At 42.0% G+C, this 23,769-nt stretch overlaps 1 protein-coding gene across 4 annotated transcripts; it reads left to right on the top strand.

Moving 5' to 3' along the window:
* The first annotated feature begins 6,320 nt into the window (after positions 1 to 6,320).
* On the top strand, positions 6,321 to 23,521 carry LOC110528056 (claudin-19). Of its 4 annotated transcripts, none has more exons than XM_021609843.3 (5): positions 6,321 to 7,460; positions 16,529 to 16,693; positions 18,444 to 18,528; positions 18,648 to 18,794; positions 22,397 to 23,521. In XM_021609843.3, exons 1-5 carry the CDS (start codon positions 7,238 to 7,240, stop codon positions 22,443 to 22,445), a joined length of 669 nt encoding a protein of 222 aa, XP_021465518.1. In that variant the 5' UTR covers positions 6,321 to 7,237; the 3' UTR covers positions 22,446 to 23,521. The 4 variants fall into 4 exon arrangements, with proteins under 4 accessions (XP_021465518.1, XP_021465519.1, XP_090097421.1 ...); XM_021609844.3 differs by having other exon boundaries at positions 6,379 to 7,460; positions 21,773 to 23,521; XM_090241295.1 differs by lacking the exon at positions 6,321 to 7,460 and adding an exon at positions 9,249 to 9,381.
* The last annotated feature ends 248 nt before the right edge of the window (positions 23,522 to 23,769 follow it).

Raw genomic sequence — 23,769 nt, 5'->3', positions numbered from 1 at the left:
CCAGAGGGGTGAGGGAGGGAGAGCAAAATGCGTGTTGGGAAGTGAGAGATGTCGAGGAGATCGAGAGAGAGGTGAGGGGTGAGTTATGGTTGGAGGGGTGAGTTATGGTGGGAGGGTGAGAGGTAGAGAGGTGAGGTAGAGGGACGAGGGAACTCATTCACCCATGCCTCCCCATGGTGTACAGTGCACTCACGTGCTCCCGCCCCCCCACCAGTCCAACGGTTAAACTGAAGAAGGATGTGATATGGAAGGTCAGCTACAGAACGTTTACTAGGATGAGAGAGTTATTCTACGTAAGTAGTAAGGTAAAATCAAAAGGTAAGAATAAGGAAACAGTTCCAGATGACATAGTATTTGCAACTGTGGTCAGAAAGACCCATACGATAACAGTTTAGAATATTGACCGTACTGTTATGAACTAAAGCCCACTCAATCAGACTTTTCAGACAGGGCAGAACGACAACATTATCAAGACAATCAGGGCTTTGATCAACAACAGAACCTCCAACAACCACTCAAGCCTCACATTGCTGATGATTAGTTAAGTGAGAGGTCCCAAACTAAAGCTCTAGTGCTTCACTTCAGTCCACTAGCTTTATCTCATTGCACTTGTTGCTGCTCTCCACTTTAGTGGAGGGAAACTATGTTGACCTGGTGAATGAACAGAGCCAACAACAGTCTTTTCAGAACTACTTGACTACACTATGCTCTTCTGCTAGCAGAGAGGAGGCCTCCTCAGGACACAATCATACATTATTCATCATGGGCCTCAATTAGGAAACTGTTCATTCAAATGGCTGCTCATCTACTCTACTGTAGGTTGTGTGTTCTGAATTTAAAACATTCTACTCTAGTGTATGGTACTGTAGATTCTGTGTTCTGAATATGTTACATTCTACAAGTTCATGACACAAATATATTTAATCTTAAGCAAGGACAGATTTCCCTGCTGACTACATGGCCATTGCCCTTGTTATAAGAATTTCACAAAGTGCATAGTACATGCTACACTTTGCTTGTAGAAAACAAAACCAAATGTAAACAGCATTAACGTGTTGAACGCTGATACCTACTAGAACTTCAGAGTTGTGGGCCAACCTCAACATGGGCCATGGTTCAATTACTAGAACAAAACACAAAATCAAATTGTAAAGATAACTCTCTTTTTTACTATCTCTGATAGTGAGCGTGAGATCAGCTAATCCAATCAGAATTACCTCTAACCATAGCAGTTTAACAGCCAATGAGAACGGCCCAGTTGCTAAGATACCTCAGGCTAATTTGATAGGGAGGTGATTCTGTAACCTCATCTGTCTCATTTTTATTTTATTTTAGTCATTTATCCATAGTGCCTTACAGGAGCAATTAGGGCCTTGCTCAAGAGCAAGTTTTTGCACTTAGTTGGTATAGGGATTTGAACCAGCAACCTTTCGGTTATTGGTCTAAAGCTCCTAAACACTAGGCTACCAGCTCTTAACTGACTTGCCTAGTTAAATAAAGGTAAAATAAATTAGATGTTTAGAAGAATAAGCTGGGAAAATAGCATGCCTCCATCACATTACATACAGTATTCGGCCCCCTTGAACTTTGCAACCTTTTGCCACATTTCAGGCTTCAAACATAAATATATAAAACTGTATTTTTTTGTGAAGAATCAACAACAAGTGGGACACAATCATGAAGTGGAACAACATTTATTGGATATTTCAAACTTTTTTAACAAATCCAAAACTGAACAATTCGGCGTGCAAAATTATTCAGCCCCTTTACTTTCAGTGCAGCAAACTCTCTCCAGAAGTTCAGTGAGGATCTCTGAATGATCCAATGTTGACCTAAATGACTAATGATGATAAATACAATCCACCTGTGTGTAATCAAGTCTCCATATAAATGCACCTGCACTGTGATAGTCTCAGAGGTCCGTTAAAAGCACAGAGAGCATCATGAAGAACAAGGAACACACCAGGCAGGTCCGAGATACTGTTGTGAAGAAGTTTAAAGCCGGATTTGGATACAAAAAGATTTCCCAAGCTTTAAACATCCCAAGGAGCACCGTGCAAGCGATAATATTGAAATGGAAGGAGTATCAGACCACTGCAAATCTACCAAGACCTGGCCGTCCCTCTAAACTTTCAGCTCATACAAGGAGAAGACTGATCAGAGATGCAGCCAAGAGGCCCATGATCACTCTGGATGAACTGCAGAGATCTATAGCTGAGGTGGGAGACTCTGTCCATAGGACAACAATCAGTCGTATATTGCACAAATCTGGCCTTTATGGAAGAGTGGCAAGAAGAAAGACATTTCTTAAAGATATCCATAAAAAGTGTCGTTTAAAGTTTGCCACAAGCCACCTGGGAGACACACCAAACATGTGGAAGAAGGTGCTCTGGTCAGATGAAACCAAAATTGAACTTTTTGGCAACAATGCAAAACGTTATGTTTGGCGTAAAAGCAACACAGCTGAACACACCATCCCCACTGTAAAACATGGTGGTGGCAGCAACATGGTTTGGGCCTGCTTTTCTTCAACAGGGACAGGGAAGATGGTTAAAATTGATGGGAAGGTGGATGGAGCCAAATACAGGACCATTCTGGAAGAAAACCTGATGGAGTCTGCAAAAGACCTGAGACTGGGACGGAGATTTGTCTTCCAACAAGACAATGATCCAAAACATAAAGCAAAATCTACAATGGAATGGTTGAAAAATAAACATATCCAGGTGTTAGAATGGCCAAGTCAAAGTCCAGACCTGAATCCAATCGAGAATCTGTGGAAAGAACTGAAAACTGCTGTTCACAAATGCTCTCCATCCAACCTCACTGAGCTCGAGCTGTTTTGCAAGGAGGAATGGGAAAAAAATTCAGTCTCTCGATGTGCAAAACTGATAGAGACATACCCCAAGCGACTTACAGCTGTAATCGCAGCAAAAGGTGGCGCTACAAAGTATTAAGTTAAGGGGGCTGAATAGTTTTGCACGCCCAATTTTTCAGTTTTTGATTTGTTAAAAAAGTTTGAAATATCCAATAAATGTTGTTCCACTTCATGATTGTGTCCCACTTGTTGTTGATTCTTCACAAAAAAATACAGTTTTATATCTTTATGTTTGAAGCCTGAAATGTGGCAAAAGGTCGCAAAGTTCAAGGGGGCCGAATACTTTCGCAAGGCACTGTATCTATGTTGGCTGGGAAAACAAGCTAACAGTGTGTGACCACATCGCAAGCTTTACTTGAATTGTAATCAGCTGTAGGCCTAAGGGAAATGCATTAAAAATATTGAACAATGTGCTGTTGGTATCTTGTTCACCAATTAAATTGTGTTGTGAAATAGTTTTTGTAATAGTAGTGTGTTGTTAAATTGTTCAACCAATTTCATTGCTCTGTCGCATTGTTCAAACCAATAGCAGTGTTGTTATGTTTCAAAATTCCACAGCTCCTCCTGAGCTGAGCTCTGTTGAAGCCACCTCCCCTTGCTCTTGTTTTTACTTTCTTTAATCTTTTCCTGTCTTTTAACTCTCTATTTCTACGCTTCTCTCCATTTTCTCCCTCAACTGAACTGCTGTATGACCAAAACTCCCCTGAATGTCAGGCAGCTAATTAGCCAGTCGTGAACCTGACCACAGGAACCACAGGCGGGTCACCATGGCAATCCTGGAACCCTGGCAGGTCAGGGGTAGTGAGAGGGGCCAGAGGTATAGAGGAGGAAAGGAAAGAAAGAGCGGGTAGAGGGGAGAGAGAGGAGTGAAAAGGTAGAGATGGGGGCTGATGTTGTTGGAGAGGGAGGGGATGCTAGATGGGTTGGGTTGAACAGGAAAGGGAACAAGTGGGGGGGGGGGATTGGAGAAGATGGTTTGACAAAGGAGAGGAGAGAAGATGGCATAAAGGTGTGATGAGACAAGAGTGGAAGAGATGGAGAGAAGATGGAGGGAATAAGGGAGGCAGGTAGGGGCAATATTATTATGAGAGTGGGGAGATGATAAAGGAGGGTGTCACACCCTGACCATAGAGAGCCTGTTTATTTCTCTATTTGGTTAGGTCAGGGTGTGATTTGCGTGGGCATTCTAGTTTTCTATTTCTTTGTTGGCTGGGTATGGTTCTCAATCAGAGTCAGCTGTCTATCGTTGTCTCTGATTGGGAATCATACTTAGGCAGCCTGTTTTCCACCTGAGTTTGTGGGATCTTGTTTTTGCACAGTTGCTGTCTAGCCCTGCAGAACTTTACGTTTGTTTATATTTTGTTGTTTTGTCCGTGTTTCAGCATTAAATATCATGAACACTTTCCACGCTGCGCTTTGGTCTCATTCCTTCAATGACGGACGGAACAGAGGGAGGGAGGAGAACATACGGATGGTATTCAACAGAGGGAGAGAGGAGAACATACGGATGGTATTCAACAGAGGGAGAGAGGAGAACATACGGATGGTATTCAACAGAGGGAGAGAGGAGAACATACGGATGGTATTCAACGGGGCCCGATTCCGACCCGAGTTAAGAGTGCATAAATGGAACGTAATTCCCTTTTTATGCACTTTTCTCTCTATGCCTTTTCTGACCTTGAACTTAAGCATGAGAATAGTATGCTATTCACCTGCTATTCATTTTGGTTGGGATCAAATAAATGAAGATGTGGTGGAGGTGTGTGTACAGATCCCTAATAATTCCACCCCCTTTATGTGCCAGAAAACCATGAATAAGGTCTAGTGAACCCACCGGTTCCAAGTGGAAAAAGCATCTACTTCATTTTTTACAATATAAATAACACCATTCTCCATGCTCTGTCATTTACAACTTGATAAGAGCTATTGAAAATAGATGGGTAAATGAGTAATCTGTTTGGATAAGGGAATTGTAAATATAAATGACACTTGTTATAGATATATTTGACCTTCTAATGGTTGGAGACAAATGTGAAACCGGTCATATGGCAGTAAACTAAAGCATATCAACATATCAACTTTCCCCCAGTAAAGTTGAAATTATGTGCCATTACGCAGAATTTTAATTGTGCGGCCTTTTAAGTTGGAGGAATGGGCACTTGTCTTAATTATAGGCTCCCCTGACTTTCTCTGCTTCCCATTTCTATCATGTTGAATATTAGACAGTATCAGTATCGACTGTCAGTAGGCCTAATAACAACACATATTACATTGCTAATTCACTGTTAGTTCTCTTCAGTTGGTATAGACTACATTATCATTCCATTTAATTCCATTGTTTCGTTTACCTTCATTTGCTGGGGTAAGAAGAACAAGGAGGGGAGTGTGTGTGTGAGTGAGTCTATGTTTGGGTTGCATCTGATCTTGTGGTCCAGTTAATGACTATCTGGGTGATGAACTCCTCCCCACTGTGAGATCAACCAATCCCCATGGCCCCAGCCTGTCTCAATGATCCCTGAGTCTTTTAAAGTTGGTAAGAGGGTGTGTTTGTTTGTGTGTGTGTGGATATAGAGACAGTGTTTTGTGTGTGGGTGGGGTGGTCTTAGAGATTTGATTTCTATAATGTTTCCCAGACAGTGTGCAGACCATCTAATTGGCAGTAACAGAGTGTATTGGATTCAAATAAACTATGTTGAATTTAATAACACAATTCCAAAGGGAAACCTTAGTACTGACATTCAGACACACACGTGTTCTCATGTGCCCAAAAGTCCCAATTCAAGTTTAAAGATGCAATCTGCAAACTATACCGAGACTAAAGTGTTGGACACATAGTACTTGACCTGGTCTCCAAAACTAGATTAGATTAGATGGGATATTTCTTTATTGTCTGATTTTCACAGATATTTGCGCATGCATGAAAATGCACTATGATATGGTGAGAGACATGGTATAGGCCAGACATCAAACATTTATGACTAAAATACTCCCCCCCCCCTCTACGGGGACTCAATTGTGCAGGTTTCAATGGGGATGAGAAGACCTTTGGTGGGCCAGCCCATCATTTGGTTGTCTGGATGTGACATGTCATTTTCACGCGCTTGTCAGTTTAATGTTGGCTTATGTGTGTTTTCGAAAAGGGTTCAAACATTTACAGGGTTGACACATTCAGCATCTAACATCTGGTAGACCAGACAACAACTAACAACACGACAAAACAACACACAACAGAATGCAAAGACAACTTTCAGAAATGTGTACTTTTTAATTGCTCCTAGTCATATCATTATAGGCTCTCCATAACATGAATAATATTGATCATAAAAAGTCTCTCTCTCTCTCTCTTTCTCTCTCTCTCTCTCTCTCTCTCTCTCTCTCTCTCTCTCTCTCTGCCTCTCCTTTCCTCCTCCCATTGGTTGTACCTAGAACACTGAAAGAGCCAATCAGAGCTCAGCTCTCGGCCCACTCTGTGCCCAGCCTGTCAGGGGCTTTTTGTGTGCATAAACTTTTTCATTTTTTTTCTTCTTATTTTTCTTATCCATCGTTCAGCCCTCGGAGTGCGGAGCATGCAGAGAGATTGTTGATGAGAGAGAGAGAGAGTAAGGAGAAACCATGCAGTATCTGAGGCAACCCAGTGAGCCCAGTGACCGAGCCTGACAACCTGATCCCCCCCGGACAACCAGGGAACAGCAGTCTGGTCAACCACAAGACCCGGTGACACACACACATCTCCAACTGGAGAAAGAGAGAGAAAAATAGGAAAAGAGAGAAAGAGAGGGTAGACCACCAGATGTGTGAGAGAGAGCAGAGAGAAGGAGATGCTCAGAGTGACCGGACAGTGACCAGGAAGGAGACCATAGGAAGAGAGAGAAAGGAGTGCGACCACTGACAAAACAAAAATCTGGATTGTTTGTAAAGTGGTGTTTGACTTTTGGTTCTGTGCTTCTGTTAATCTGAGAGACAACAGGAGTTCTGAGAGAAAGTTCTGTGGTACGTCCTGCCTACAGTACTGCCTCTTTGTGGAAGCACTGCGCTACACGACTGCTACAGGTGTTCTGAAGAGGTCCAAATAGTCACCTAAGAGAAGGAGCACAGAAATAGGACAGACACATAGAAAGGAACATAGAAAGAACACAGAAAGGAACATAGAAAGAACACAGAAAGGAACATAGAAAGAACACAGAAAGGAACATAGAAAGAACACAGAAAGGAACATAGAAAGAACACAGAAAGGAACATAGAAAGAACATACATTTAGAAAGAAAGAAAAAAATACTTCAGAAAAGCCCAGAAGAACAAAGAGGGTAAGAGAGAGAATAACAGGTTTAGAGACAGACAGAAACAGATAGACGAAAAGACAGGATGGCGAACTCGGGTTTCCAGTTGCTAGGTTACTTCCTGGCATTGGGTGGTTGGATAGGCATCATCTCCACCACTGTGCTGCCCCAATGGAAGCAGTCTTCGTACGCGGGTGACGCTATCATCACGGCTGTGGGGCTCTACGAAGGCCTGTGGATGAGCTGTGCCTCACAGAGTACGGGACAGGTGCAGTGCAAGGTGTTTGACTCCATGCTGTCACTGGACGGTGAGTAGGACATCGCAATGGTCACTCATCCACTTGCAAGCTGTCGTAATCTTGCTTTCTATCCTTAACTTGACTTCTATCTTTCCTCTCACTTTCTCTCCAACTCTCTGCCTCAGCATTGCATCACTGAACAAATCCTCTCTTTCTCTCACTCTTTTTCTCCCTGTTTCTTTTTTAACTGTTGGCATTCTCTCATTCTCTCTAACTGCCACAGTTTGAATGGGTTGAATGAGAATGTTATTCAGAGCTGTCTTAGATGCCTGTGTGTGGACAGTTATAATCTGTCAGTAGAGTTGGTCACTATGAGATGCCTTAAAGCTGCTGCCTCTCTAATAAACAATCTGTTTACCCAATTCACAACATGGGCCATTAACTGTGTTGATTTATAGAGAGTATTTTTCTAGTAACAGCATGATCCTATTATCAGTTTAACTTATTGTATGATTCAGCGACTAAATGCACAAATACAAGACAAAACAATCTAACTAATCCATCTGTCTGGGACACATTAAAGTCAGGCATAAATTAATCAGATAAAAAATGCTGCTGTTGACATGTTTAATTAAGAGACAGACAGAGGGAGAGAGGGGGAGAAGGAAAGGGAGGGAGAGAGAAAGAGAGGGAGAGGGAGCAAAAAAGACATAGAAGAGAGAGAGAGAGTAGGAGAGAGAGAGAGAGAGAGAGAGAGAGAGAGAGTAGGAGAGAGCGAGAGTAGGAGAGAGAAAAAGGGAGAGGGAGCAAAAAATAAATAGAAGAAAGAGAGAACGGGAGAAAGAGAGTAGGAGAGAGAGAGAGAGAGAGAGAGAGAGAGAGAGAGAAAAAAAAAAAAAGAGAGAGAGAGAGAGAGAGAGTAGGAGAGAGAGAGAGAGAAAGGGAGAGAGAGAGAAAAAATAAAAAGAGAGAGAGAGAGAAAAAATAAAAAAAGAGAGAGAGAGAGAGAGAGAGAGAGAGAGAGAGAGAGAAAAAATAAAATAAAAAAGAGAGAGAGAGAGAGAGAGAGTAGGAGAGAGAGAGAGAGAAAGGGAGAGAGAGAGAGAAAAAATAAAAAAAGAGAGAGAGAGAGAAAAAATAAAACGAGAGAGAGAGAGAGAGAGAGAGAGAGAGAGAGAGAGAGAGAGAGAGAGAGAGAGAGAGAGAGAGAGAGAGAGAGAGGAATGTGGGGTTCTGGCATAAATTATCCCTGAATATGAGGCTCCTGTCATCTCCAAGCTGTTTAGAGTAGACCTACTGACTCATAACTGATGACAGGTCATTTACATGAATTCACCTGTCTATTGTTTCTACTGGTTACCACGTTAGAATTACTAATGGAAGGTTACAGGGGGAGGACTTGGTCAGATAATTTGTCTGTAATTCAGGAAAACACCCTTTGGAGTTTTCTGTTTTTCTTTGTGGTTGATTAAGAAACACGGATGCCCAAGTTAATCCCTGTGACGCACACCGCCCCAAAACAACAAACCACATGTTTGGCCACTGTGCAATTAATTATATCAAAACATTTTCTGTGGCTTTCGCTGTGAGGGTGAGCTGGATTTTACGTCTCCTTTGGCTCATCGGCGTAATAAAAACAGAGTATTGTCCCTGTGATGAATAGTGGTTGTTTGGAGAAGAAAAGCCCAGTGTTGAGCCATACACCAGAGATATTCTCAGAATGCGCTCTGTCTTCCCCACACACACGCATTGTTCCTCTCTGGCCCTAACACCGTGTGTGTGTGTGTGTGTGTATATGTGTGTGTGTGTGTGTGTGTGTGTGTGTGTGTGTGTGTGTGTGTGTGTGTGTGTCTGTCTGTTTGTATGAGTGGACAATGAGCGAGTGTGAGCAAACAGCATTACATACTTTGGGGCCAACGCTTGATAAGTTTATCCCGTGTTTCTGCTACTTGTTGCTGTCTTTCATTCCAAAATCTCTCTCTCTGTTATGGTAAGGTTAAACTTGGTACTGGTCTTGGATGCATGGTGTTTATGTGTGTCTGTGTGTGCTCGAGCATGGGTACTGGAGTTGAATGTCTGGTGAGTGTATGTGTTTGTTAGGCAGTTCCTGTAGGTATCTTTCATTAATATAGTGTGCTAAATTAACCCTTCTCCATCACTACACAGCATGAGGAACATGTGATGAGGACTAAATGTTCAGCAGACTGTGTTGTTGGAGTGTTGGAGTGTACCAAAGCACTGCAGTGGAAGCTGATGGACTTTTTCAGCTTCAGCTTCGATAATTAACATATCGAAGCTGTTCTGGGAGACTTATGACAAGGTCTGGACACTAGACTGACAAAAAGAAGGATACTACTCCCTGTGCATACTGCACAGGTCCCGGGGAATCTTGTTTCATTCTAGTCTGAACAGTGGTGCTGAAGGAACAGTTCTTCTTCTACTTGTTGCAGTTTCAGTCTCAGAGGCAGATACTGCCTGGTATTGGTCACAACCCACCTAAGCTCTCAGTTCTCTGGGCTCTACAGTATTGAAACCTCTGTACTGCACTAGAAAGTGTACAATGCCACACCAGCACTAGTGCTATACAGGACATAGCAATATAGGACAACATAAGGCATACAAGACAATATAGGTAGATTTTGGCCAACTTTAGAGGGATGCTATATAGCTGCTTCTGAGCATTCTATTCAACCAGTCATGATGAGATCGCTGAGCTGTTATGGGTCAAGATTTTACAGGAGACGCTAATGGCTGCAATGGAATCATGTGATATCATTTCAGTGATATCATGCTTTTTGGATGACAGTAGTAATTGCCAAAGTAACTGCCAAAGTAATTGCCAAACTCTCTCTCTCTCTCTCTGGCTCTGGGACATATGAAGCAAATACATCCAGGTCCCCCGTATAGATAGGTTACTGTGCTGCTGTAACCAAAGTGTTTTGTTGCCAGGTTTGAGGAACGGGGGATCCCATTGAGGTGAAAATCAAAGATAGTTTTCTCTTTTGACAGCTTAGTGTTAAATACTGCAGTGAGTCCAATCTGCCAAACTGCCAAAGGGGGAGGAGTTGCAATCTACTGCAGAGATAGCCTGCAAAGTTCTGTCATACTTTCTAGGTCTATGTCCAAACAGTTCGAACTTCTAATTTTAAAAATGAATCTCTCCAGAAATAAGTCTCTCACTGTTTCCACCTGCTATCGACCCCCCTCCGCGCCCAGCTGTGCCCTGGACACCATTTGTGAATTGATGTGCCCCCCATCTAGCTTCAGAGTTCGTTCTGTTAGATGACCTAAACTGGATATGCTTAACATCCCGGCAGTCCTACAATCTAAAGCTAGATGCCCTCAATCTCACACAAATCATCAAGGAACCCACCAGGTACAACCCTAAATCCAGAAACATGGGCACCCTCATAGACATTATCCTGACCAACTTGCTTTCCAAATACACCTCCTCTGTTTTCAATCAGGATCTCAGCAATCACTGCCTCATTGCCTGTATCCGCTATGGGTCCACGGTCAAACGACCACCCCTCATCACTGTCAAAAGCTCCCTAAAACACTTCTGCGAGCAGGCCTTTCTAATCGACCTGGCTCAGGTATCCTGGAAGGATATTGACCTCATCCCCTCAGTAGAGGATGCCTGCTCATTCTTTAAAAGTAATTTGCTCACCATGTTAGATAAACATGCCCCGTTCTGAAAGTGCAGAACTAAGAACAGATAGAGCCCTTGGTTCAATCCAGACCTGACTGCCCTTGACCAGCAAAAAAACATCCTGTGGCGGACTGCAATAGCATCGAATAGTCCCCGCGATATGCAACTGTTAAGGGAAGTCAGGAACCAATACACAGAGTCAGTCAGGAAAGCAAAGGCCAGCTTTTTCAAGCAGAAATTTGCATCCTGTAGCTCTAACTCCAAAATGTTTTGGGACACTGTAAAGTCCATGGAGAACAAGAGCACCTCCTCACAGCTGCCCACTGCACTGAGGCTAGGTAACACGGTCACCACCGATTAATCCATGATAATCTAAAATTTCAAGAAGCATTTCTCAACGGCTGGCCATGCCTTCCTCCTGGCTACTCCAACCCCGGCAAACAGCCCCCCCCCCCCCGCAGCTACTTGCCCAAGCCTCCCCATGCAAAACATGGACCCGGTTCACCAACTACTTTGCAAGCAGAGTTCAGTGTGTCAAATCGGAGGGCATGTTGTCCGGACCTCTGGCAATCTCTATGGGGGTACCACAGGGTTCAATTTTCAGGCCGACTCTTTTCTCTGTATACATCAATGATGTCGCTCTTGCTGCGGGCGATTCCCTGATCCACCTCTACGCAGACGACACCATTCTGTATACTTCTGGCCCTTCCTTGGACACTGTGCTAACTAACCTCCAAACGACCTCCAATGCCATACAACACTCCTTCCGTGGCCTCCAACTGCTCTTAAACGCTAGTAAAACCAAATGCATACTTTTCAACCATTCGCTGCCCGCATCCGCCCGCCCGACTAGCATCACCACCCTGGACGGTTCCGACCTAGAATATGTGGACAACTATAAATACCTAAGTGTCTGGTTAGACTGTAAACTCTCCTTCCAGACTCATATTAAGCATCTCCAATCCAAAATCAAATCTAGAATCGGCTTTCTATTTCGCAACATTGCCACCTACACTCACACCGCCAAACTTACCCTAGTAAAACTGACTATCCTATCGATCCTCGACTTCGGCGATGTCATCTACAATATATCTTCCAATACTCTACTCAGCAAACTGGATGCAGTCTATCACAGTGCCATCCGTTTTGTTACCAAATCACCTTATTCCACCCACCACTGCATCTCTAGTCAGCTGGCCCTCGCTACATATTCGTTGCCAGACCCACTAGCTCCAGGTCATCTATAAGTCTATGCTAGGTAAAGCTCCGTCTTATCTCAGTTCACTGGTCATAACAACACCCACCCATAGCACACATTCCAGCAGGTATATCTCACTGATCATCCCCAAAGTCAACACCTCATTTGGCCGCCTTTCCTTCCAGTTCTCTGCTGCCAGTGACTGGAACGAATTGCAAAAATCGCTGAAGTTGGAGACTTTTATTACCCTCACCAACTTTAAACATCAGCTATCTGAGTAGCTTACCGATTGCTGCAGCTGTGGATAGTCCATCTGTAAATAGCCCACCCGATCTACCTACCTCATCCCCATACTGTTTTTATTTTATTTACTCTTCGGCTCTTTTGCACACCAGTATCTCTACTTGCACATCACCATCTGCTCGTTTATCACTCTACTGTGTCATTGAATTAATCTGCTAAATTGTAATTATTCGCTCCTATGGCTTATTTATTGCCTACCTCCTCATGCCTTTTACACACACTGTATATAGACTTTATTTTTTTCCTACTGTGTCATTGACTTGTTTATTGTGTTATTGGCTTGTTTTATTGTTTACTCCATGTGTTACTCTGTGTTGTTGTCTGTGTCACACTGCTTTGCTTTATCTTGGCCAGGTCGCAGTTGTAAATGAGAACTTGTTCTCTGGCCTACCTGGTTAATAAAGGTGAAAAAAAGAGAAAAAAGAAAACACAGACTTTGGCATGGTTAGATATTTAGAATCTCAGGGTAGGATATTGGCATTAAAGATATTTAAAATATTTTCTAGTAAGACATGTGAACTGTTGAGGAATGTTTGGTGGCAACATGGAGGATAGTTTGTTGAACTCTCTATAGCTCTGGATATTACAGTGGAATATTTGACCTCCGGCCCACACATGCTGATGAAATGGTGGATGGTCTGATGTCCCCCCTTTACATCACACCATGCCCCATCGCCAGTTTCCCTCCTGGCCATTGTGAGGACATCAGTAGAGTTAGTAGCAGCTATGTACTGGCACACATTCTCCCCCTCTCTCTCTCTCTCCGTCTCTCTCTCTCTCTCTCTCTCTCTCTCTCTCCAGTATCTCTCTCTCTCTATTTCTATTTTTTTCTCTCTCTCTCTAGTGATTGATCTCTCTCTCTCTCTCTTCTCTCCCTCTATCGTGATCGAGTGTGGTGTTGTTTCTTGTCAACTGGACAGGAGTGCTGAAATGGCGGTTCGGCACTATAGATGTAAAATATGCATCTGAAGCTGAAGGCTCACATGACAATCATCATCCACATATCTGTGCCCCTGAACTTAGCTTACACTATTCCACAAAGCCTGTGTCACACTGACATTTACATGAATAGAATGAAGGTAGAGTTGTTGAAACAGTTTTCTGTTTTGGTGTTGGCAAAACCAATGTTACGTATGAAGTCACAAGTGATTTCACAAAGGACAATGTCCATCGTCCACATCCACATCCAGCTTGTGCTTGGCACTGCCAGCCTTGGCATGGGTAGGGAGGAATACACACACACACACACACACACACACACACACACACACACACACACACACACACATACACACACACACACACACACACACACACACACTTGACTCCTCTGTTAGTCCATAGATCAGAGTGGTGCCCTGTAGGGCCAGCCCAAACTCCCCACACACTTATAAAAAGGAAAGAATGGATGAAAGGGAGAATAGAGAAAGAGAAAATAAAAGCTTTTTCCTTCATAAAGTATTACAATTCTCCTTCAAACGGATAGTGCCACACATCAATCTAACTTCAAAGCTCGTCTGCCCATCACTACCCCTTTCAGATCAGGTTCTGAAGTGTAATTTATTGCCAACTATGAATGTGCAAGTGTGTTTTCCCATCATAAAGGTAGATTATTACTGTACTTAAGTTTGCTGGACAGATTCTCCAGTTGTACTTGATGTACATTTTCTCATACTGTCAGTGTCAGTATTACATTATCCTATGTAGTTGTACTATCTCATTCTATTCTATTCTATTCTATTCTATAATGTATAGTAATTTAGTCTGCCGTAAAGATGTAGATATGTGTTCATTTGGTTCATGCATGTGGGTTTTGTTGTGTGAGAGAGTTGATCTTATGTTGAGCTGTGAACCTGGATAAAGGCTAGAATAGATTTTAGATCTTGGTGTGAGTATTAATGCTGTGTGAGTCTTGTACCAGTGTTTTTTTCATATTGTGTTAGCCTTGTAGTCTCTTCCGAGGCTGCTGTGTCAGTTTGTGTGTGTTGCAGGCCACAGTGTCTGATTGCGGTGGCGACAGCCCTGTGAAAACAATCGCGCTTTGTGACAAAGCCACACTAATCCCACTGTGTGAAACATGTAAAACAGGCCCTCCTACAGTGTGTGTGTGTGACAGAAAATGAGTGTGTATGTTTGTGTGTATGTAATTTCTTCCTACAGAATGTGTCCATAAGTTCATGTGTGTGTGTGTGTGTGTGTGTGTGTGTGTGTGTGTGTGTGTGTGTGTGTGTGTGTGTGTGTGTGTGTGTGTGTTTGTGTGTGTGTGTGTGCGCGCGCGTGTGTGTGTGCGCACGCGTGTGCGCGAGCGCATGCGTGCGCGTGTAAAGATGTAAAATGTCCCGCCCACTGAGTTATGTGGGCACTGATGTCTGTGTGGGTTATCCATGGAATTCTGAGCAGTGAAACCACTGTGAAGTTATTTGGAATGATTAAGAGGGACAGTTAAGTCAAACTCTGGACTAAGGCTGCCGTTATTATCCCATTTTGGAACATGGAAGTTAGAAACATAATGAGTTCATAAAGAGAGAGATAGGGAAAGAGAGAGAAAGAGAGAGAAAGATAGAGAGAGAAAGGGAGAGAGCAATAGGGAAACAGAGAGAGAGCAAGAAAGAGGTGGATAGAAAGAGAGAGGGAGAAAAAAGAGCCAAAGAAAGGAGAATGTGTGTCTTTGTTGTCTCCAGTTTTGTGTAAAGAAGTTGAATTATGATTTCATTTTGATTTACAATGTGGTGGTTGTAGTATAGTTTTGGTTGGATTCTTTTCCAGTGATGCTTTGCACAGCAATCCCACTGAATACCTTCCATCCTAAAGTGGCTTAACTTTCTTCCACTCCCGTTCTGCTCCAATTGAACATCCGATACTGAGAAATCTAGAGCTTCAATACCCACGTATAGATATTCTATATGAATATACCCTGTGTGTAGATATTCTATATGAATATACCCTGTGTGTAGATACTCTATATGAATATACCCTGTGTGTAGATATTATATATGAATATACCCTGTGTGTAGATATTATATATAAATATACCCTGTGTGTAGATATTCTATATGAATATACCCTGTGTGTAGATATTCTATATGAATATACCCTGTGTGTAGATATTCTATATGAATATACCCTGTGTGTAGATTTTCAGTATGAATATACCCTGTGTGTAGATATTCTACACGAATATACCCTGTGTAGATATTCTATTTGTATATACCCTGTGTGTAAATATTACATATGAATGTACCCTGTTTGTATACATTCTCTGTGAATTTACCATGTGTGTAGAAATTCTATATTTTTCTTAAAAAAAAAATCATTTAACTAGGCAAGTCAGTTAAGAACAAATTATTATATTCAATGACAGCCTAGGAATAGTGGGCTAACTGCCTTGTTCTGGGGCAGAACGACAGATTTTTACCTTGTCAGCTAGGGAATTCAATCTTGCAACCTTTCGGTTACTAGTCCAACGCTCTAACCTCTCAGCTACCTGCCGTGTGTAAATATTCTCTATAAATATACCATGTGTGCAAACATTATATTTGAATGTAGCCTGTATGTAGATATTCTATATGAATATACCCTGTTTATAGATATTCTATATGAATATACCCTGTGTGTAGATATTCTATATGAATATACCCTGTGTGTAGATATTCTCTATGAATATACCCTGTGTGTAGATATTCTATGAACAAACCCTGTGTGTAGATATTCTGTGTGTACCATGTCTTCTCTCTGATCTCCATCTGAAGCCGAGTAAAACTGCCCTAACAGACCCTCTTTCTTCCCACTTTCTATAATTCCCTTCACCCTCTTTCTCCTCTTCATCCCCACCTACCCTCCCTTCTATATTCTCCCTCACTGCTTCCTCCCTTTTCACCCCCCCATGTTTCCCCCTCTCCTCCTTCTTTCCTCTCACCCCTCTAACCTCTTTCTCCCTTTAACTACCTTTTATCCTGTCCTCATCTCCCCGCTCTCTCTCCACAGTGCACATCCAGACGTGTCGTGCTCTTATGGTGGTGTCCGTGCTGCTGGGCTTCATAGGAATGATAGTGAGTGTGGTGGGGATGAAGTGCACTAAAGTGGGCGACAACAACCCCATCTCCAAAGGACGCATAGCTGTGTCTGGAGGAGCCCTCTTCCTGCTCGCAGGTGAGATTTCTGCAAGGTGACCCTCATGTGACTGTCATGTGATTAAAGAAACACACACAATTTTGGGGCAAGTAAAACATCTCCAAGGATCACAGCTGGAGAATTGCAGATGTTAGTTGGGTCTTGGGATCAGAAAGTCTCCAAAACTACGATCAGACGACACCTACATAACCACAAGTTGTTTGGGAGGGTTGCCATAAAATTTCCTTTGCTGTCATACAACAACAAACTCAAGCGCCTACAGTTTGCCAAACGTTACTGGGACTTTAAATGGGACTGGGTTCTAAGGGTCAGATGAGACCAAAATAGAAAACAAACACCAGGGGTGGCTTTGGCGTAGACAGAAAGATAGCCATACAGCCCGTTTTGTTCATATTTACCAAGGGTGCCAATATTAGTGGAGGGCACTGTAAACTCATTTACAACTTAAAAGGCTATTAGAAAATGTATACAGGTAAAGTACCACTCTTCAAATGTAAGGTTCAGGCACTACAGTGATTTATAATCTCATTTACAGGTAACTGCCCAAATAAAGGAAACACCTGAGCAAATGAGGGATAAAAAGTATATTGAAAGCAGGTGCTTCCACACAGGTATGGATCCTGAGTTAATTAAGCAGTTAACATCTCATCATGCTTGGGGTCATGTATAAAAATGCCCAGTGGTGTCACGATCGTCGCAATAACATTCGGACCAAGGCGCAGCGTGATATGGATTCCACATATTTTTATTTGTGAAACGCACAAAAGCAATTAAGAATACTCGAAACGTGATGACAATGGCGTGCTCACAGGCAACTACATATAAACAAGATCCCACAAAACACAGTGGGGAAATGGCTGCCTAAATATGATCCCCAATCAGAGACAACGATCAACTGCTGCCTCTGATTGGGAACCATACCAGGCCAACATAGAAATAAAACAACCTAGATTACCCACCCTAGTCACATCCCTACCTAACCAAAATCGAGAATAAAAAGGCTCTCTATGGTCAGGGCGTGACAAGTGGCCAGAAGAAGAGATCGTATTGACTTTGAAAAATGGCGCATAACGGGTGTGTGTGTGTCTCAATCACCAGATCTCACCCCAATTGAACACTTATGGGAGATTCCGGAGTGACGCCTGAGACAACGTTTTCCACCACCATCAAAAAAACACCAAATTATGGAATTTCTCATTGAGAATTGTGTCGCATCGCTACAACTAAGTTCAGGAAACATGTAGAATCTATGCCAAGGCGCATTGAAGCTGTTCTAGCTCGTGGTGGTCCAACGTCCTATTAAAACACTTCATGTTGGTGGTTCCTTTAGTTTTGGCAGTTACCAGTAGGTTGTTATCTCTCTATATTCAATGGTGTTTACTCTTTTACTGCTGGAGTATATTCATTTCTTGCATTCCTTTGACAAAATTCTCTCACCAGGGGCTTTCTGGGTAATTAGGATCCCAGCTGTAAACAGGAATGGTGATTTTGGAACCATAAGCTCCCCTGACCTCAGAGACAACTATGAGCTTGAGAGAGATAGAAAAACAACCTCAGAGTCATTACACAAAGTGTTTCACTGCTATGTGTGTGTGTGTGTGTGTGCTTCCATGTGTGTGTCCTTGTTCAGTGTCATAATTTGATGTTAATAAGCTGGGTTGAAAGCAATAACATTTTGGGGACCTCCATTCTCTCTCTCTCTCTCTCTCTCTCTCTCTCTCTCTCTCTCTCTGTGTCTCTCTGTCTCGCTGTCTCTCTGTCTCTGCAGGTCTGTGCACGATGGTGTCTGTGTCCTGGTACGCCACTCAGGTGTCCTATCAGTTCTTCAACCCAAACACGCCAATCAATGCCAGGTAACCCTATCACACTGGTCACACACTGTATCTATCTCAGTTAATGTCTGATACAGATATCATGTCTATAACACTGTCAAGACCGATATTGAAGACACATTTGACCATTTCCGCTACAGGTATGAGTTTGGGTCTGCCCTGTTCGTGGGATGGGCGGCGGCTAGCTTGACTGTTTTGGGCGGATCCTTCCTGTGTTGCTCCTGCTCCAATGAGGAGAGGCGAGGGCAGCAGTACTACCGCCAATCACAACCATCCACAGCCAGGGAGTACGTGTAAACTCCGCACACCTCCCAGCAGCCACACAAACAGAGAGCAGAGACCACTCTTTGCTCCTCACCCGTTTACATTTTACTCATGCGTAAAGCTTACAAACACTTGCACACACACACACACACACACGCACACGCGCGCACACACACACACACACACACACACACACACACACACACACACACACACACACACACACACACACACACACACACACACACACACATACACACACAAACACACACACACACACACACACACACACACAAACACACACACAAACACACACACACACACACACACACACACACACACACACACACACACACACACACACACACACACACACACACACACACACAGTCTCCACCAAGTATCCTTTGGATTTTAGAAACCCTTAAGAATTCGGATGACATTTATTCTATAGAACATATTGTTGAGTGGAAACTTTTATATTTTATTGCAATACATGTCATTGACAGGATGGTGATCTTGCTCAATTAACCTTTTAAATATTTTATGTGAATAAAATCTGTCATGTGGCTTAAAAGACATTATACCATAGCATTGTCGAATCCTCTTTTCTGATTGGCTTGAATGGGATTCTAGAGCGTGCATTATTTCCCTATAATGCACGGTATATTTTCACGGTAGAATTCAATGGCTATAGTTCATTTTTACATGTTTTATTTGAGCTGCTTTTGAAAGCAAAAGTCAAATTGAAAACATTATTGTCATTGTTGAATTACATTTTTAGCTAGGACTGATGGTTTGGTTAGCGAAACTAGCAAGTCTGTTTGTTTGGTTAACACAGCAACTACAGACGCTATCTAGTAAACTTGCTAGCTCCTTCAGTAGATGTTGAATAGATTTCTAGTGGTAAATGTGTGAAATTATAGCCATGGTATAAAAGGGATAATCAACTCGGGGCTCTATGTGTTCTCTGGAAAATAATGCAACTCGTTGGAAGGTCAGTTACACTCCGCTTGCGCGTCAGTCATTATTTTCCATAGAACGCATATTCCCTCGTTGATTATCCCTTACTTAAACATTATTTAACGTATACTGGACATTTGTCTTTATAACCTCCTGAATTTGACCGTAAGATACAGTTGATAATTCAGTTTTTGCACTTTAATAGACGTGAATAAAAAAACTATTTGTAAAACAGTCTTCCTCTATGCAAACTAAAACAAAACCAATAAAGTAATGCCAAAGTAAGTTACTGTGTAGAGGAGCCATAGGTAATGCCTAAAGGTAAATTGTGGGACAAATATGATCGAAGAAAAAATACAAAAAAAAATACAGTTTTGTCTTTTCGTGGCTTTGGTTAGCATGTCCTATGCTTCCTGGTTGGAGCTGTGTGTATGTGTGTGTTGCGTTGTGGCCTTTAACACTTAAACATTCCAATCGAATGTAGTTGGTGACACTATATGAAGGGCTAACCTGATTAGAATTGAAATCAGTTTCCACAAAATGATTCCTCTGAACATCTTATGAGGTCATCAGTTCGAATCAGATGAAAAGGAAAGGTAGAATATGTTGTGAGCTAACAGAAATGTTGTTTTAATGAGAGAGAGATGGCCATTATTGTATGCCTTAACATCATGCTTCATTCGTTAACACATCCAAGTCTACACAATACCGATCATCCACATGTTATATATCTCAGAGAATTATTCGGGTAAGGACCACTGGCTGTTCTCTTATAAAAACCAACTGTTATAAAAAAAACAGAGATTCAGTTAAACTCAGGGGTTTATTATTCTGGTGTTCTATAGACAAACAACTCTTATAGAAAACCTTAATTTTCATTGGACATTCAAGATCCATTTTGTACTACTCTATTCTATGCTACTAAATACCATTGTATGTCCATCTAGCCACCTGAAATGAAAGTATACAGAAATGATCTGCTACTGTAAAAGCCAGTTATGATCACTATAAGATAATTAGCTGTGGTCAATGTGATATCAAGCTACTTTTTGGGCAGTTCCATTAGATTTGTTGTGTTTATTCTGGATTTAAAAAATAAAAAAAAATATTAATTCAAGGCAACTGCAACATACTGTACTTTCAGTCATTCTCTAAGCCTTCACTCGTTATGAGCCCATCTTCAGCAGATGTCCTCTAAGAGTCATTACCAAAGGACAAACATGACCAAACTACCTAAAAGCCCACTTCAAAGATAATAGAATGAAATATTTGAATACGTTTTTTGTTTTACTTTATGTGCGTACCTATGGTAGGTCTAACTGATGTGAAACACATGTACTACGCTAGTTTATTGACCAGGACTTTTAATTATTTATATTGCTTTTATAAACAGTATGTTTATTTGTCTTCAAAATGAGCAATAAAATGTTGAAACACCAACAACATTTTCCAGAAAAGTTCTTCTTTTTAAGACCTCCCCTCCCAAAGTACTATTACTGTGTGCTTCAAGTGACTAGGTATGTCAACAATAATGTACGATACTGTATACTAGCCGTCAAATAAGATTCTGGTTCCAACACGACCAAACTGTTTCCAAACAAAACAAAACAAAACCAACAATCATAAACCCAACAGATTTGGACATCATATCAGATCTATTCCATGCCATAGAACACATGATCGTAACAAATTATCTGTGTGCTGTGACTGACGAGCTTCCGCTAACTTCTCCATCATTCATCCTCCAATGCTTCACTTAGCGCCAACATGCTTTCCATTTCAAAAACACTGCATGAGCACCTAGAATCAACCATCTTCACTCATTAACCACAGAGCTAATGAAATCCTGGCTAGCACCTCTTTTCATGCATCCTTACCTAACATGTAGCATCAAGCACTCATTCACTCACTAACACCAGAGAGCTAGCTGCCTGTAATGATGAAGCAGTGAGTTTTTGATGTGTCTCTCTCTCCCCTCTCGTCTCCTCTCCTCTAATGCTGTTCTTCTCTGCCTGTCTTCTTCTCTTCCCTAATTCAGGGCAGAGTTGTTGAGTGAGACTAGTTTCCCTGACTGACCACCCCCTGCCTTTTTTCGAGGACTGTCCGAGTTACGCTCACTGTTTCCCCTTTCCCTGTTCCTTCCTAGATTCAAAATGTGGACCCTTGTTTCTCCGCTATAGCATATGTCGCACCCCTCTACCTCCCTCCCACCAGCCCCACATTACCACCAACCCCACACTCCCTTCCTTAATGTCTGCACCTTATCTGTCTCTGATATTAAGTTATCGGTCAACAAAATTTCCGCCACACCTTTAAGAGCTTGCCACTCCCCTTTCCCACACCCCCTTGAGGTTGTTTGTAAATATGGACTCTGAAAGGAGAAGTATGGCTAGGTGGTTAGACCCCACCTTTCAGACTAGAGGGGTGGCAATACTGTATTTCATCCTGTGAACCCTTTACTAGAAACTCCATTTTGTCCTTTTATCGTTTTTTTACTGAACTTTAATTGTATAGGTAAGATTTGTCATGTCATGTTTTATTGATTTCTGCTTCACTGATATCCTATGATTTCTGGGTTTGTAGATATGTGCCTTTTGGTTTTGTTCTCTGAGAATACAAGTGTACATTTACTGAAACATGTTTTTTTTCTTTTAAATTGCAGACCAAATGTTAAAAGTTCCCCACCAGAGAAAAAGGAGGAATACTTATAGTTTGGGCGACTCCTTTGGCCCCACGATGTGTTAGATTGTTGGCAAAAGGCAAGAATCTGTCTAACAGAAACAGACAAGACACTGTCTCAATGAAAACAAAAGCAGACAAGACACTCTATAGGAAACACACTCTCAGAATGTAACAAAATAAACTCAGAATACACTTTTGAAGTAATACACCTCCAGACCAGTATTTTATCATTCTTAAAGATGCCCATGTGTTAAATGTTTAAATGTATTTTAGAATCTATTTTGTACTTTATAGTATTTTATAGTAGAGTGTTGTTACAGCAATATGCACAGGTATTGTCCGTGCTCACCTATGACATATAACTGTTATTTGGAAAATTGAGAGTGAACCTGATTCTGTACTACTACACAGAAGTGCCCAGGTGCATATACCACCACCTCCAGCCTTTCTGCTACATATATGCTCTACTGCAGTGCCTTATAACGTGTGTCTGTGTGTATGTTTTTGACTGTTTCACACGGATTCCGCAGTGTCACATCCTATATGGATGATGCATATCGTACCCGTATTGTAAAACATATCCATGCTCGTCTTTTTCTCTTGCATTAAATGAACCATTCAGACAAACTGTTGCATGCAGTTTTATCTCGGAACATAGATGTACTGTAGCTAGTATACCACTTAAAAAACAACAGAAAGACAGATTTGTAAATGGCCCTAACTGATGAAAGCGAAGGCACACCTTGTCAAAGCTGTGAGCCTGTTTGGAAGTAGTACATGTACTGTATCCCGGATTGAGGATATTATACCTGCATTCTGTTTAGTTAAGTGCCAATATGATTTATTGTGGATGGAAGAGATGTTTTGTTAATGACTATGGAGGATATTCTGTACTCCAGGTGCTGAAAGCACTGTCTCCCGTACAAGCCCTGTATTGGCCAGTTTGCAGAATGTAATCAGGTCAATCGTGTTTTTCTGTTGCATACATTTAGTTACCATATATTTTCTTGATCTAATATTCACTATTATTATTTTACTGTATGTATCATCTCATTTAATGTATACTCCTGTCTGTTTCTTTTAGAATAAAGTAAACGGATAAAAACCTTGTGTTCATGCTGTCTTAAAGATACACATTCACCATCACACACCTGCACCACGCACACACACGCACGCACGCACGCACGCACACACACACACACCTGCACCACGCACCCACACACACACACACACACACCTGCACCACGCACGCACACACACACACACACACACACGCACGCACGCATGCACACACACACCTGCACCACGCACACACACACACACACACACACACACCTGCACCACGCACACACA

This window comes from Oncorhynchus mykiss, chromosome 7, assembly GCF_057628025.1.
Source record: "Oncorhynchus mykiss isolate SJ-2025 chromosome 7, ASM5762802v1, whole genome shotgun sequence".
Classification (NCBI taxonomy): Eukaryota; Metazoa; Chordata; class Actinopteri; order Salmoniformes; family Salmonidae; genus Oncorhynchus; species Oncorhynchus mykiss.
The sequence above is the reverse complement of the archived record's forward strand: the minus strand, read 5'-3'. Positions and strand labels throughout refer to the sequence as shown.

Bases quoted from the DNA above. Each gene is read 5' to 3' on its own strand.
- LOC110528056 (XM_021609843.3), top strand. From the start codon at position 7,238: ATGGCGAACTCGGGTTTCCAGTTGCTAGGTTACTTCCTGGCATTGGGT. The intron at 16,694-18,443 runs GTGAGATTTCTG...CTGTCTCTGCAG, and splicing joins AGCCCTCTTCCTGCTCGCAG to GTCTGTGCACGATGGTGTCT. The intron at 18,795-22,396 runs GTACGTGTAAAC...TTTAAATTGCAG, and splicing joins CAACCATCCACAGCCAGGGA to ACCAAATGTTAAAAGTTCCC.